Source organism: Elgaria multicarinata, chromosome 5, assembly GCF_023053635.1.
Source record: "Elgaria multicarinata webbii isolate HBS135686 ecotype San Diego chromosome 5, rElgMul1.1.pri, whole genome shotgun sequence".
NCBI lineage: Eukaryota > Metazoa > Chordata > Lepidosauria > Squamata > Anguidae > Elgaria > Elgaria multicarinata.
The window spans coordinates 27,525,418-27,539,414 of record NC_086175.1 but is presented as its reverse complement, the minus strand read 5'-3'; the positions used below and the strand labels follow the sequence as shown (position 1 = coordinate 27,539,414).

The window sequence follows — 13,997 nt, the reverse complement described above, 5'->3', positions numbered from 1 at the left end:
CTGTTTTGGACCATCTGAAGTTTCCGGACCATTTTCAAAGGCAGCCCCACATATAATGAATTGTAGTAATCCAGTCGAGAGGTTATCAGAGCATGGATAACTGTCACTAGGCTATCTCTGTCCAGATAAGGACATAGTTGGTATATCAACCTAAGCTGATAAAAGGTGCTCCTTGCCACTGAGTCTACCTGCACCTCAAGAGACAGTTCTGGATCCACCCCCAAACTACGAACATGATCCTTTATGAGGATTGTAACCCCCTACAGAACAGGTTGAACATCACCTAGCTGGGCAGATGACCCACCCACTACCAGTACCTCCTTCTTGTCAGGACTGAGTCTCAGCTTGTTTGGATGGGTATTTGAAGCTGGCTCTCAGGTCACCCTGGTCTTACTACAACCTCTGTATCACCCAGGTTCATCCCTCTATCTCAAACTACCCAGCATTCACATTACATATGATGTTAATCACATATATTTTGTTCTGTTTTGTAACATAAAGCAGTGGCCCAGATTCCAATCTGCAATGGGAGACCAGCCTGGGAAAAGGTGATCATGGGGAGCAGCTGAATTCCCCCATCCTTCCAGTTTTCTACCCCCAACTGCCCCTCTCATGCTTTTGAGATAAAGATAAAGATGTCTAAATGTAGCTTTGAAAGAGGGAATATTGGTTGGATAAAATTAGATTAAAAAAAGAAAATGTCAGGAGGGGGGATGATGTTAATTCCCTGTATAGTTTAATTCCCTGTATAGTTTAAGCTTGAGAGTAGTTGAGCTCGTCATAAACCTAAATCAATCAATCAATCAATGCAATGTTGAGCAAACAAGCAATGAGTGATGTACATCTGTATGTGATCTGACCCTGGCAGTCTAAGAACTGAAAAGGCTCAATTTGTACATGAAAATAAAATTAAAACAAAATAAACCTGTAAGTTTTAAAAACACATGCACAAAATGTACATGTATGTGTAGAATATACTGAATAATGAGAGGAACGTTTGGGGAGGAAAACCATATTTTCCTCCCCAAACGTTGTTATCTTTTCGGCGCCAGGTCAAGACTTTTCTCTTCTCCCAGGCATTTTAACAGCATTTAACAACGTTAAGTTTGTTTTTAATGGACCCCAGAATTGTTGTTTTTAAATGGATAGTTTTTTATACTGTTTTTATGTTTTTTAAATTTTTGTATACTTTTAATGTTTACTATTTTAAATTGTTGTAAACCACCCAGAGAGCTTCGGCTGTGGGGCGGTATATAAATGTAATAAATAAATAAATAAATAAAATAAATATTCTTATAACTGCAACTTACCATGGTAGTTTTTTTTCTAGAAGAGAACATGGAATGTGGAACGCACACTTTTCACATGTAAAAAGATAGACCCCGCTTAGGTCCAAGAGTAAACTTAAATGGATAAATTACATGTGAAACTAGCACTTAGCTGGAGAATTAAATTGACAAATTCAACATTCTGTAACAAATGGTGCTTAAGAACAATTATGTACAAATGGGAAGGAGCTGTGTTGTAAAGTACAAATACTGTAATTCCGCTATTCCGTTGCTTGCTATTGTCAGTATTTTAGCTGACTGCAATTAACTAACTGGTGAGCGTGGGAGGAGGCAAGGAGAGAAACCCCTTCCTAACTAATGAAGCACAAGATCCCTAAGGAACTGTACAGGGAAGTACTTGGAAACTAAATGTGTGGAATGTAAGATTCCCCCTGCCCCCATTTTAATTCATAATCTGCCTTGCTGTGAATTCTCTGGGCTTTTAATTATAAAATTCAAAGGGCACGAGGGCAGCAGAATAGTCCTGTTCTCCTACAGCAGATGCTCCTGCCATACGGGCCACATAGCAATGTAACATGCCAGCCTACATTGTGGAAAGCAGAAGCCTGCTGCTGCCACCCCCATGATGATACCCAATGATCCTGTACATAAAAGCTACCTCCATGCATAGAAGAGCTTGCATTGCATTGCTGCCTTGTGAAGAGAAGGAGAAAGACTGGAGTTGTCAGCAAGCAGGATAGGAGTAGGTGGGAAGAGGGTATTAGCTGGGCTGGCCACCTCCTTGCCTCTTCCACTCCAGGGCAACTCGGAACATGCCCAGAAGCCTTTGGCAAATGGAGGAAGTGGGAATTCATCACAGGAACATAGGAGGCTGCTTTATATTGAGTCAGATCACGGCTCCATCTAGCCCAGTATTGTCAATGCTGACTGGCAGGGGCTCTCCAGAGTTTCAAGCAAGACTTTTTTCCGCAGCCTTAGCTGAAGATGCTAGGAATTGAACCTGAGACCTTTTGCATGCAAAGCAGCTGTTCTACCACTGAATTGTGGCCCTGTGTCTTTTGATGCTCTGGATGTTGTGAAGCATCCAAGGCCTAGCATGGCTCAGGGAGGTCCTGTATGCCTAGGACCTCTGGTGTGACATCCTCTTCCCTGCATGCCAGACATATTGGGACACACAGACAGAGGATTAACCCTTTCTGTGGGTGCCTGAGATAGACTGTGGGATTCATTCTGGATGTCATGATCCTCCCTGGAGTTTCGGCAAGGTGGGATGCATTTGCTTAGCTCCTGGCAAATGTTTCTGGAGCTGTGTCTCATCATTCAGCTCATCTGCATGCTGCCATCTCGGCTTATAAACCAGACAGAGTGACACACTATAGTTTTTTCTCACTCCTTATACCAAATCTGCATGGAATCTCAAAAAATAAAATCAGTCACCCAACCCACAATGAGAGTGACAAAGCAACAGATCCATCTCATTGACAAGTCTTTTCCTTCCCATAAATCCCCTGCATTGACAACAGGTGTCATACCATCACCACCACCACCGAAAATAGGATACTGAGTTCTATATGTGCATCCTTGGTCACTACATGCTTGATGCTGTATTCCAGGGGTCTAGACCAGGCCCTCCGGAGTTCTACAGACGGACATGTCCCCTACCCCTGGTCCCACTCCTTTCCCCCCAAACACCAACCATTTTGCACTTTCCTGGATTTTGTGCAGTCCCCCCGCCCTTCCGTAAGGTTGAGATGCCTTTCCTAAGGCTAAGTTACTGGCAGTAAGAACTGGAAGCTAAAATATACTGGTATTTTTGGCCCCACCCCTTTGCCTTCTGCCCTACCAGGACTGGAATGTGGCTCCCCCAGAGCCTTCTCCAAAGGGATTTGGCCCCCAGGCTGAAAGAGGTTCAATGCATACAAGTATGAATGCATACAAGTCCTGGCTGCATATCTTGCATGAATTCTTTGGGACGCCCACTCTAACCATGCTAATCGATTGGGTTGCATGTTGCAATGCTGCAATAAAAATCTTGAAAATGTTTAAAATTCAAACATCGTCATTATTGTTTTTAATAATTGAATAAATAATAATAATAAATTAGCCCTGAAATTTGGGTTTTTAAAATCCATCATTTTTAAATTCCACTTAGAGGGCTGCTTTCAGGGCTGTTTTTAATAAATGAATAAATAATAATAATAAATTAGCCCTGAAATTTGGGTTTTTAAAATCCATCATTTTTAAATTCCACTTAGAGGGCTGCTTTCAGGGCTGTTTTTTAATAAATGAATAAATAATACGTAATAATAAATTAGCCCTGAAATTTGGATTTTTAAACTCCATCATTTTTAAATTCCACTTAGAGGGCTGCTTTCAGATAGGAAGAGCCCCTAGACCTGAGGTCTGCCTGACAACGCTGAGCGCCACAACGTTAAATACTAACTTGCCATATTCAGGACTTGGCATCCCGCAGGTCTGCCAGCTGGCAAGGATAGAAAAGGGGTCACTCAACCAGGAAAGCGCGGTGTGATTTGTTGTTTCTTCAACAGCCGGTCCCCTCTCGCCGTCCTCCGATTCCCTGGCAACAAAGTGCCGCCCGCCCATGTACTAAAGACTTCTGCCTGTGCAAAGCACATAGCCAGGCTGATTCCCATGCCTAGGAATCATCAGCATCATCATAACAAAAAAGGGGGAAGGGGGGGGAGAAAAAAGTGTGTGTGTGTGTGTGTGTGTGTGTGTGTAAGGGTGGGGAGCCCGCTGCTTTTGGCTTCAAGCTAAGCGAGCATTCCTGAAGAATGCCAATTTGATGCCTAACACTGCCATCTATTGGCCGCGAAGCTGCACAGTCCTGCCTTGCTCCCTCCTGCCGTTCTTCCCATCCAGCAGTTCCACCGGGTCTAGCTTGGCCATCGCCATACGGAGTCACTGGGCTTCGGTACTGCTCCTCTCTCTCTCCCTCCTGCTCACAGGGCCTCCCTCTCCCTCTCCCTCTCCCTGCCGCCGCCGCCTTCCTTTGCCATCCGAGGAGAAGGTAGCAGAGAGGCGAGAAGCCCAGTTGATCACAGTTCTGGCTGGGGCAGCTCTTGCATCCATCCACACACAAGCACACACACGCGCGCGCGCGCGCGCGCATACACACACACAATCTCCTCCTCCCCGCCCCGCTTCTTTTCACACTCTCCCCGGAAAGAGATGCTAAAAGGCTTGTGCTTCGGCTGCGTCTCTGAAGCCGGGATCGGTGGATAATCATCATCATCATCAGAAGAAGAGGCGAGAGGCGGCAAGGCTTTATTTATTAATTTCTGGCTCTTTCCTCTCTCCCCACCCCCGATCAGGGGACCGCGTCCGGGGGAAGGCTGAGGTGGAATGCATCAGAGGGTGTCCCCGCCGCCGCCGCCGCTGCTGAAGAGCCCGGAGGATCAACCCCAGCCGGCGAAGGCGGATCAGCGGCGGGGGCCACCGCGGAGGAACCGGCGAGGACCGCCGCCGCCGGGGAAGACGGGTTCCTTGCGCCCTGGTCTCCAGCCCTACCATGTCCAGAGCGCGCTGCAAGAAGAAGAAGAGGAGGCTTAAAGGGGCGGCTCGCCGGATCCTGTCTTGCTGCCAAGGCGTCTCCGAGTGGCCTCAGCCCGGGGCGCTGGGAAACGGAGTCAGGAAGGAGGAGGCGAGGAGGAGAGCGCTGAGGGGAGGGCGAGCGGCGAGAAGCCGCCTCTGAGCGGGGAGAAAGTTGACCTCTTCAATGGAAAGCGTGAGTACCGCCCGCGTGGGAGCCAGCGGCCGCGTGTGCGTGAAGCCGGGAGCTGCTGCTCTCCCATTGAGCTGGTGTGTCGGCATGTGTGGATGCTGCTTTGGGGGGGGGGGGCGGCGGGAGTGACTCGTGGCAGCTGCCCATCCTGTTGACTGCAGGAAGCAGTGACTGTGCACCCCGCGCGCACACACACATTTAACCCCACTCTCCCTGGCGCGCGCCCCGCCATTCACTTGTCTCGCTGGGGCCCAGGACCCCCTGCACCGCCTCTTCGCTGCCTTTGATCCCCACTTCCTCAGCCCCCCCCCCACAAGTGGTCTCCTCCTCCTCCTTTGCTTCCAGACTTGATTCCCCATCTCTTCCTCAAGCCTCCCCAGCGACGCCCCCGTAGTCTCTCTCTCTCTCTCTCTCTCTCGCACACACTTTCTTCCTCTTCTCTGCCCTTGGGCCCTACCCAGCCAAATGACACCCCCAGCACACACACACACACCGCTCGTCTCCCCCCCCCCTTTTATGGCCACCGTTGTTTCCCAGACCCTCAGACAGGGTATCCAGCCGATCCGCGTTTTCGAAATCATCCCCAATCGTTTGCCCACCCACCCACCGCCACTCCGCAACGACCCAGATCTTGCCTCCTTCCTCCCTTTCGACCACTACAGTTTCCTCCCCCCCCCTCCGCCAAAGCATTCACCACATGCCCCCCCCCCCCCGCTGTTTCCTTTCTAAAAACTCGGCCAAATCTCTCTCTCTCTCTCCCGGCGTGTGCGCGCGTCCCCGATCCTTCTCCAGCACCGCTCAGGATCTACCACCTAGATCACTCGCCCCTTGCCGTCCTTTCCAGTCTCCCCCCCCCCCCGCCATACTTAGCCCCTGCTTGTCATTCAACGCTGCAAAACACACACACACACCCCTTCCTTCCCTAATATTCACTCTCCATCTCCCTTCCGGGGGGGGGGGCTCGCTCCTTCTGTCCTCCCCCTTTCCACTCCCTCCTTCCTCTCTGGCTCGCCTCTCCCTGTCTATCCAGTTCGTCGTGCCCCCCCCTTTCACTTTCCGCTATTGGGAAGAGGAGCTTCTGGTGGCAGCCCCTGGCACCACCGCTGTGCTCTGTGTGTGTGTGTGTGTGTGTGCGCACGGAGTGGGGGGGGGGGCGCCTCGGCGGCGTGTGTGTGTGTGTGTGCGTGCACCGCTCGCTAGCCAAGCAGCCTTCCCAACTGCATTCCCCACCGCCTTCCTAACTCGCCTCTGCCTGGGCGGTTTGCAACACACACACACACACACACACACACACACACACACCCCGAGAGCGAGCGATAGCGAGGCACCTTTATGGGTTGCAACAATGCTCAGGCCCTGGAGATTTCAGCCTCAGTAAGTAGCGAGGGGGTGGAGGAGGCGTGTGGTGGTGGTGGGGAGCGTCGATCCCTGTCTCCTTGTTGCTCTCGGCTCCCCTTCCCCCCCTTTTTTTTAAAACAAAACACCACCATTGCTCCCAACTCCCACTACTGGAGCAGTTGGAAGAACAGCTTCTTTTTTCCTCTCCTTTTCCTTTTCCCTCCTTGCAAGCTGTAGCGGCTGCTTCAGTGCGGTAATCTTAGGGGTGTCACTCATTCTTTTCTTTTTTCTTTTCCCCGGGGAGGGGGCCATTGACGAGGATGGGCATCGAACCGTCCTCATAGATCGACCGATCGAGATATCTCACCCATTCCAGTTAGCTGTTTCCCCTTCCTTTTCTCTAGCCTTTGCCACCGGATCTCTAGGCAATCCCCTCTCTAGCTCAACTTTTACTTGCCTCAGCTCATGCCCTCTCCCTTCCCCTCCCCTCCCCTCCAATATTTTGAAGAGGGGGAGGGTTGGACGGAGGAGAGAGGGATACGATTTTGCTGTTGCAACCTATCGTTGAAATAAAGCTTTAAAAGAAAGAAATGGGGGGGGGGAGGTGAAGTCCGGGAGCATTTATTTATTTATTTATGTGTGATCCATCTGACAAAAAGCAGTCGGCTCATGGATGAATAACTCCGGTGGAACTGGGAATTGTGTTAGAAGTGGACGATTTTCCCCCACCCCCCATTTCTTGCTTGATGCAGAGAGTGAGATGTGCCTTTTTTTTTTTTTTGGCCAAACCATTCCATTGGAGAGCAAAGGACTTCTACCCTAACCTGTCTAGGTTCTGCTGCAAAATGCTTGAACCCAGAGAGATGCTTGGTAATCTATGAGACGTGCTGAGCTACAGAAAGATTTTTTTTCTATGATATGTATTATTATTATTATTATTTTAATGTCTAGGATCCCCCGAAATCCAAAATTCATACTGGAAGGTTTGACCTGAGCAAATGCAAACCCTCCACTTTCTAAAAAGCAACAGCAAACAAAACCAAAAAGTCATCACTTAAGGCTGGGTGACTTATTAATCAACCCCCCACCCACCCGCCCACTCCACTCCCTCCATCCATCTTCTCCCTCAATATTGCGTCCAGACAAGTAAAAGTAGAAGGAACCTTTAAGGGGAGAGAGGAAGGAAAACAGATGGAAAGGAAATTCAGATTGTGTTTCTGTCTGGATGCAATTCAGAGACTCTGCAGTTCAGAGACACAGGTCAGGGAGGGGGTACAAATGGATGAGTTTGGTGGCTGGCTGGTTGGCGGTATCCCCCCTCCCCCCCACACACACCTATCTTGGGTGCCTTCTCAGAAGAATAGAGGGTGCTGATAGCCCATGGCAGTTGAGAAACAGGAACTCTTGTACAGCTCCTAGATTTGCTGATGATCTGCCTCTCCGAGACTCACTTAGCCTGCTCCATTGAAATTGGACTAGTTTTGCTAAGCATGGGGGAAGAAGCAAAATGTCAGCTATGGCTGAGGCTGCGGGGACAATCCTCAGGTCTAGCATGCTTGCCAAGTTCTGGGTGAGTGGGTAAAGGACAACGCTTTTCAGTGTGTGTGTGTGTGTGTGTGTGTGAGTGTGCGAGAGAGAGAGAGAGAGAGAGAGAGAGAGAGAGAGAGAGAGAGAGAGGGAGAGAGGGAGGGAGGGAGAGAGACTGTGTTGCATTGCTGCCTTTTGGCCAGTGCCTTTGTGAAAATAACTCATTTACAAGCCGATCAATCCAGAAGCGAGCAGTGATGATGACTTCTTTAGGAAGATCTGCTTTGAATAAGAATTCATAAATATTTCACCAGTGGCTAGCGCTGTCATTGAAAAAAAAAAAACCTGTGAGATGATGAGGGGGCCAACATTCAATTGCTTGGTTGGAGAATTCCAGCACTTCTGGTACCCCCCTAAAAATAATAATAATGTTGGTTAGGTTTTTGCATAAGCTTGTAGAGCAGAACTGCTGGGGGGACTCAGGTATTTTGAAGAATTCACCCATTTCAGGGTTTGCTTGTGGATTTTGTATAAAAAAAGGAATGTTACTGTCATATAATGTTGCTGCTGCTCTTTCTGTAGACCCCTGCAGTGGTATTTCAAGGAACTCTGTGTGTGTGTGTGTGTGTGTGTGTGTGTGTGTGTGTGTGTGTGTGCGTGTGTGTTTTAAACTATCCAGAGAGCAGCATGCCTTGGCAAAAATGGGGGAAGACCTTCCCTTGCAGATCGCTGTTCATTGCGAAGGTTCTGAAAAGGAAGGGAGCCGTGTGGGGAATAGGTGAGGTTGGAAAGCTCATAAAATGGTGCTTCTGTTCTGTGAAATTAGAACCAAGTAACTAAACTGACAGCCATTTTATGTATATTTATGGACAGGTTTTGTGTGTCTTTGAGTGTGTGCATGTGTGTGTGTTTGAGAGAGAGAGAGAGAGCGAGAGAGCGAGGTGGGGAGGAGAAGAGAAAGCAGACTGTAATAATAAAGGAAGGAGGCTGAAATGCACTCTGAAGATTTGGATGGAGCCCTCATCTTCAGAAATACAGAAAACCTGTACTTAATAGATAGATAGATAAATAAATCAATGATCATTTAACAGAAGTTACATGGACATCATTGATTCAAAACTCTTGGCACTTGGAAGCAAACCTAATGTCTTTGATCATGCCCCGTCCCTGTGTTTTAATTCCGCTAACATTGTCATGACTAAGTTGCATTGTCTCCCCCCACCCCTGCTTGTGTCATGATAGTGTTTCTTTTCTCTTCTTGCCCTCCGCAGGAAATAACATGCATGCTTGCTGCTCTACGGTGACTCTGGAGCAGGATCTCAACAGGAAAATGCATATCTGGATGGTGCAAACCATCGCCTTTGCTTTAACGTCTCTAGTCCTGGCGTGGGCAGAGAGCATCGAGTATTATGGGGAGATCTGTGACAACAAATGCCCTTGCGAGGAGAAGGACGGCATCTTGACAGTGAGCTGTGAGAACCGGGGGATCATTAACCTCTCTGAGATCAGCCCTCCCAAATTCTCCGTCTACCACCTCCTGCTTTCTGGGAACCTCCTCAACAGGCTCTACCCCAACCAGTTTGTCAATTACAGTGGGGCTTCAATTTTGCACCTGGGTGGGAATGACATCCAAGATGTCGAAACTGGAGCCTTTCATGGCCTGAAGGGCTTAAGGAGGCTGCATCTGAACAACAACAAGCTGGAGGTGCTGAGGGATGACACTTTTGTGGGTCTGGAGAGCTTGGAGTATCTCCAGGTCGATTACAATTATATCAGCGGTATCGAACCCAGCACTTTCAGCCAGCTGCACCTGCTGCAGGTGCTAATCCTGAACGACAACCTCCTCTCTTCCTTGCCCAACAACCTCTTCCGATTTGTGCCCTTGACTCATTTGGATCTGAGGGGAAACCGGCTGAAACTTCTCCCCTACTTGGGCCTCCTGCAGCACATGGATAAGGTGGTGGAGCTGCAGCTGGAGGACAACCCATGGAACTGCTCCTGTGAGCTGATTGCACTCAAGGATTGGTTGGACAGCATCTCCTATTCAGCCCTGGTGGGGGATGTGGTTTGTGAAACCCCTTTCCGTCTACATGGGAGGGATTTGGATGAAGTGTCCAAGCAGGAACTTTGCCCTCGGAGGCTCATCTCCGATTATGAGATGAGACCCCAGACCCCACTGAGCACCACAGGGTATTTTCACACCACTCCAGCCTCAGTCAATTCTGTGGCTACTTCTTCCCCGGCTGTTTACAAATCTCCCTTGAAGCCCAAGGGGACCCGCCAGCCCAACAAGTCCAGGCTGCGTCCCACTGTCCGCTTGCCCTCCAAGGATCTGGGATACAGCAACTACGGCCCCAGCATTGCTTATCAGACCAAATCTCCGGTGCCTTTGGAGTGCCCAACAGCTTGCACTTGCAACCTTCAGATCTCTGATTTGGGCCTCAATGTCAACTGCCAGGAGAGGAAGATCGAGAGCATCTCAGAGCTCCAGCCCAAGCCCTACAATCCCAAGAAGATGTACCTGACCGAGAACTACATTGCCCTGGTGCGCAGGTCGGATTTCCTGGATGCTACTGGGTTGGATTTGCTCCACCTGGGCAATAACCGCATCTCGGTCATTCAGGATCGGGCCTTTGGGGATCTAACTAACTTGCGGAGGCTCTATCTGAATGGGAACCGGATTGAGAAACTGAACCCGGAGCTTTTCTATGGGCTTCAGAGTTTGCAGTACCTCTTCCTGCAATACAATGTGATCCGGGAGATTGAGGCCAGCACTTTTGATCCAGTGCCCAATTTACAGCTCTTGTTTCTCAACAACAACCTGCTGAGATCTTTACCTGTGGGCATCTTTTCTGGTTTAACTCTCTACAGGTTGAACCTGAGGAGCAACCACTTCTCCTACCTTCCTGTGAGTGGGGTGCTTGACCAGCTTAAATCCCTGCTGCAAATAGATCTTCACGAAAACCCGTGGGATTGTACATGCGATGTGGTGGGCATGAAGCTATGGCTTGAACAACTGAGCACGGGAGTCCTTGTGGACCAGGTAATCTGTGAATCCCCTAAGAAATTTGCTGAGAATTACATGAGGAACATCAAACCAGAGCTGCTGTGTCCAGACTACTCTGACATCATTGTTTCCACACCCACCCCATCATCCATGCAGGGACCAGCAAGGACCACCCCCTTCTCCAACTCTGGGCAATTCAATAGCACCTTGGAGGAGGAGGACTCAGCATCACCTTCTGGTGGCTCTTCTTCCTCCTCCTCTTCTTCCACGGTGCCTTTGTCGGTGCTGATCCTCAGCCTGCTGCTGGTCTTCATCATGTCTGTGTTTGTGGCTGCGGGTCTCTTTGTGCTGGTCATGAAGCGCAGGAAGAAGGTCCAAGGTGACCATGCCAGCACTAACAACTCGGATGTGAGCTCCTTCAACATGCAGTACAGTGTATACACAGGAGGAGGAGCCCCCCATTCTCATCCCCACGCCCATCACCAGCAGCATCCACAGCATCTTCACCGCGGAGGAGGAGGAGGCGGTGGTCCGGCTTTGCCCAAGGTGAAAACCCCTGCAGGACATGTCTATGAATACATCCCTCACCCTTTAGGCCACATGTGCAAGAACCCCATCTACCGCTCCAGGGAGGGCAATGCGGGCGAGGATTACAAAGACCTCCATGAGCTCAAGGTGACCTACAGCAACCATCATCTCCAGCCCCAACCCCCACCACCCCCGCAGGTCTTGGGGCAGCCCCCCGCAGCTCCAGGGGGCCAAGAGGAGACCCTCCGGAGCCCCACATACAGTGTGAGCACCATTGAGCCTCGGGACGAGTTGCTTTCCCCTGTTCAGGATGCTGATCGTTTTTACAGGGGCATTTTGGAGCCCGACAAACACCCTTCTTCCACCTTGGGGGGCAGTAACCTTCCTGAGTACCCTAAGTTCCCCCCAACCGCCTACACCTATTCCCCTAATTATGACCTTAGGCGCCCCCCACATCCCTACTTGCATCCTGGCTCGGGGGACAATAGGCTCCGGGAGACGGTGCTTTACACGCCCCCAAGCACTGTTTATGTAGAGCCCAACAGGAACGAATACCTGGAGCTAAAAGCAAAGCTAAATGCAGAGCCGGACTACCTCGAAGTGTTGGAAAAACAGACCACATTCAGTCAGTTCTGAGACCTCCTCCACTCCTCCCTCCCTGTCTCCAGAGCATTTGTATTTAATAACCACACACAAAGAAACACAATGTTGATCTCCTCCCCGCCCCCACATCCCTTTCCTCCCCAACCTGCCTTTGCTTCATGTTGTCGGAAGGTGAAGTGCCTTGGCACAGGAATTTCCAGCTTTGGGGAAAGTTACCGAAAGGGTGTGCTGATATCATAGTTATAGATTTCTCTATCAATCTTTGTTTTTTTTACAGCCAGTAAGAACCGATCAATTAAGTGAACTAGGCACAGATTTCGTTCTCTTACCCCTCGATATGGTGCGTGTTGTGCTAAGGGAGGCATTGGGTGTGTTAAAAAAAAGGGGGGGAGTTTCGTACAGCTGGATGTCAAAAAGATTATTGAAATCACTTTATCCTCTTCTTTTATGTCAGTTATGCACCACTGATGATTTTGTTTTCTCTCGGTTGAAAAGTGCAGGGCACCTAATTCCCTTTTTAGCCATGGATGGGTCTAAAAGGCTTTTGGGGAGGGGAGGGGGGCAAGATTAGCACACCCTGACTTTAATACAAGATTGTTTGTTCTCTCCCCTTTTTTTAAATGAAAAAAACAAAGGATGTATTTGTATGTTTCTGGACTTTTGAATTACAAACCAATATTATGATCTTGAAAAGGATCTCCATAGATGTGGACAAATCAATAAAGAGTTCAGAGATATATGATCCATAACTGGTTAGTAAAAAAATAACTTATTGAAATATATACAAAAATATTTTATTGTAGCTCCTATTTTTATATACACAGTAGCATTTCCTTCACTAGTTGAGGGTTCACGCTGCCTGAATGGGACAGATCATAAGGCTTCTTTGCACATTATGGAGGATGTTTAAAGATCTAGACCTAAAACATGACAAAATGGGTGTTTAGAAATGTGTATCATAGAGCTACACTTGGCAGACAGAGCCAGGACTGACTATGGCTCTCCGTTGTGTTTACAGCATGGCGGCATTCCCTGGTTTGTTGCTGTATAATGTGTGAAAGGGTCATATAGAGTTGTTGTGATGGGGAAACATCCTGCAAATACTTAGGCTGCTATCCTGCACACAGTTAGACTCCCATTGACATCCGTAGGGATTGAAGCTGCCTAACCGGGCACAGGATTGTAATCTTAGGCATATGTGAAACATCGCCGTAAGGTTCTGTGCATGCTTCTGTGTTTGCTATAGCGGGTTCTTACTCATCTGTAGCATTGGAAACTCTTCCAGCTTGCTGGAAGGGCTTTCTGGGCGAGGCCCAAGAGCCTGTGATCTGCTCCGAAGCGTTACAATGCATTCCGAGCTTTCTTTCCAAAGCTGCAATGGTCTCTGGAGAATGTCAGAAATCACTGAAATGGTTAATAATCCACACGACCAAAACCTAACAAGACAATCCGAGACAAAAAAAATTGGGTCAGGAAAAAGAAGAGAAAAAAAGAGAGAAATATATATACGCTATATTTTGTTGCTGCTGTTCATGAATTATTACACTTAGGAGCCTCCTGCTAGGGTGACTAATTGGGCTAATTAGTGAGGGACACGTAGAAATTATTTACTTGAGCAGGGGGCGGGGGCTTAGTGGAGGTTTATTCTCATAATTCAGACAAAATATCTTAGTTTGACAACTGCTGTAGCCAGTTTTGGACTGTTCAGTCTATGATAAGGTACTGGCTCCTTGAAAGGCCAAATGATGGACTGTACAAATCTGTTTATGAAGTATCAATTCTTACCCATTGTTGTAGCAAACAGTGGCAAAGACATCCATCAACATAGCATCACTGTATGATGGGACAGGTTGTGGTCTCATATGTATCCCAGCACATGTAATTTTTTTTATAGTTTATGAATAAACACTTGATAACAATTTCAAATGGAAGGAAATGAAGTAGTCTTTACCTGACGTTC

The 13,997-nt window shown here is 48.5% G+C and overlaps 1 protein-coding gene across 1 annotated transcript; it reads left to right on the top strand.

The window, feature by feature from the left end:
• The first annotated feature begins 4,886 nt into the window (after nucleotides 1-4,886).
• Nucleotides 4,887-13,510, top strand: SLITRK5 (SLIT and NTRK like family member 5). The gene is made up of 2 exons (XM_063126066.1): nucleotides 4,887-5,037; nucleotides 9,171-13,510. The coding sequence occupies exon 2, from the start codon at nucleotides 9,179-9,181 to the stop codon at nucleotides 12,068-12,070; it is 2,892 nt and encodes a 963-aa protein (XP_062982136.1). The 5' UTR covers nucleotides 4,887-5,037; nucleotides 9,171-9,178; the 3' UTR covers nucleotides 12,071-13,510.
• Nucleotides 13,511-13,997: the final 487 nt, after the last annotated feature.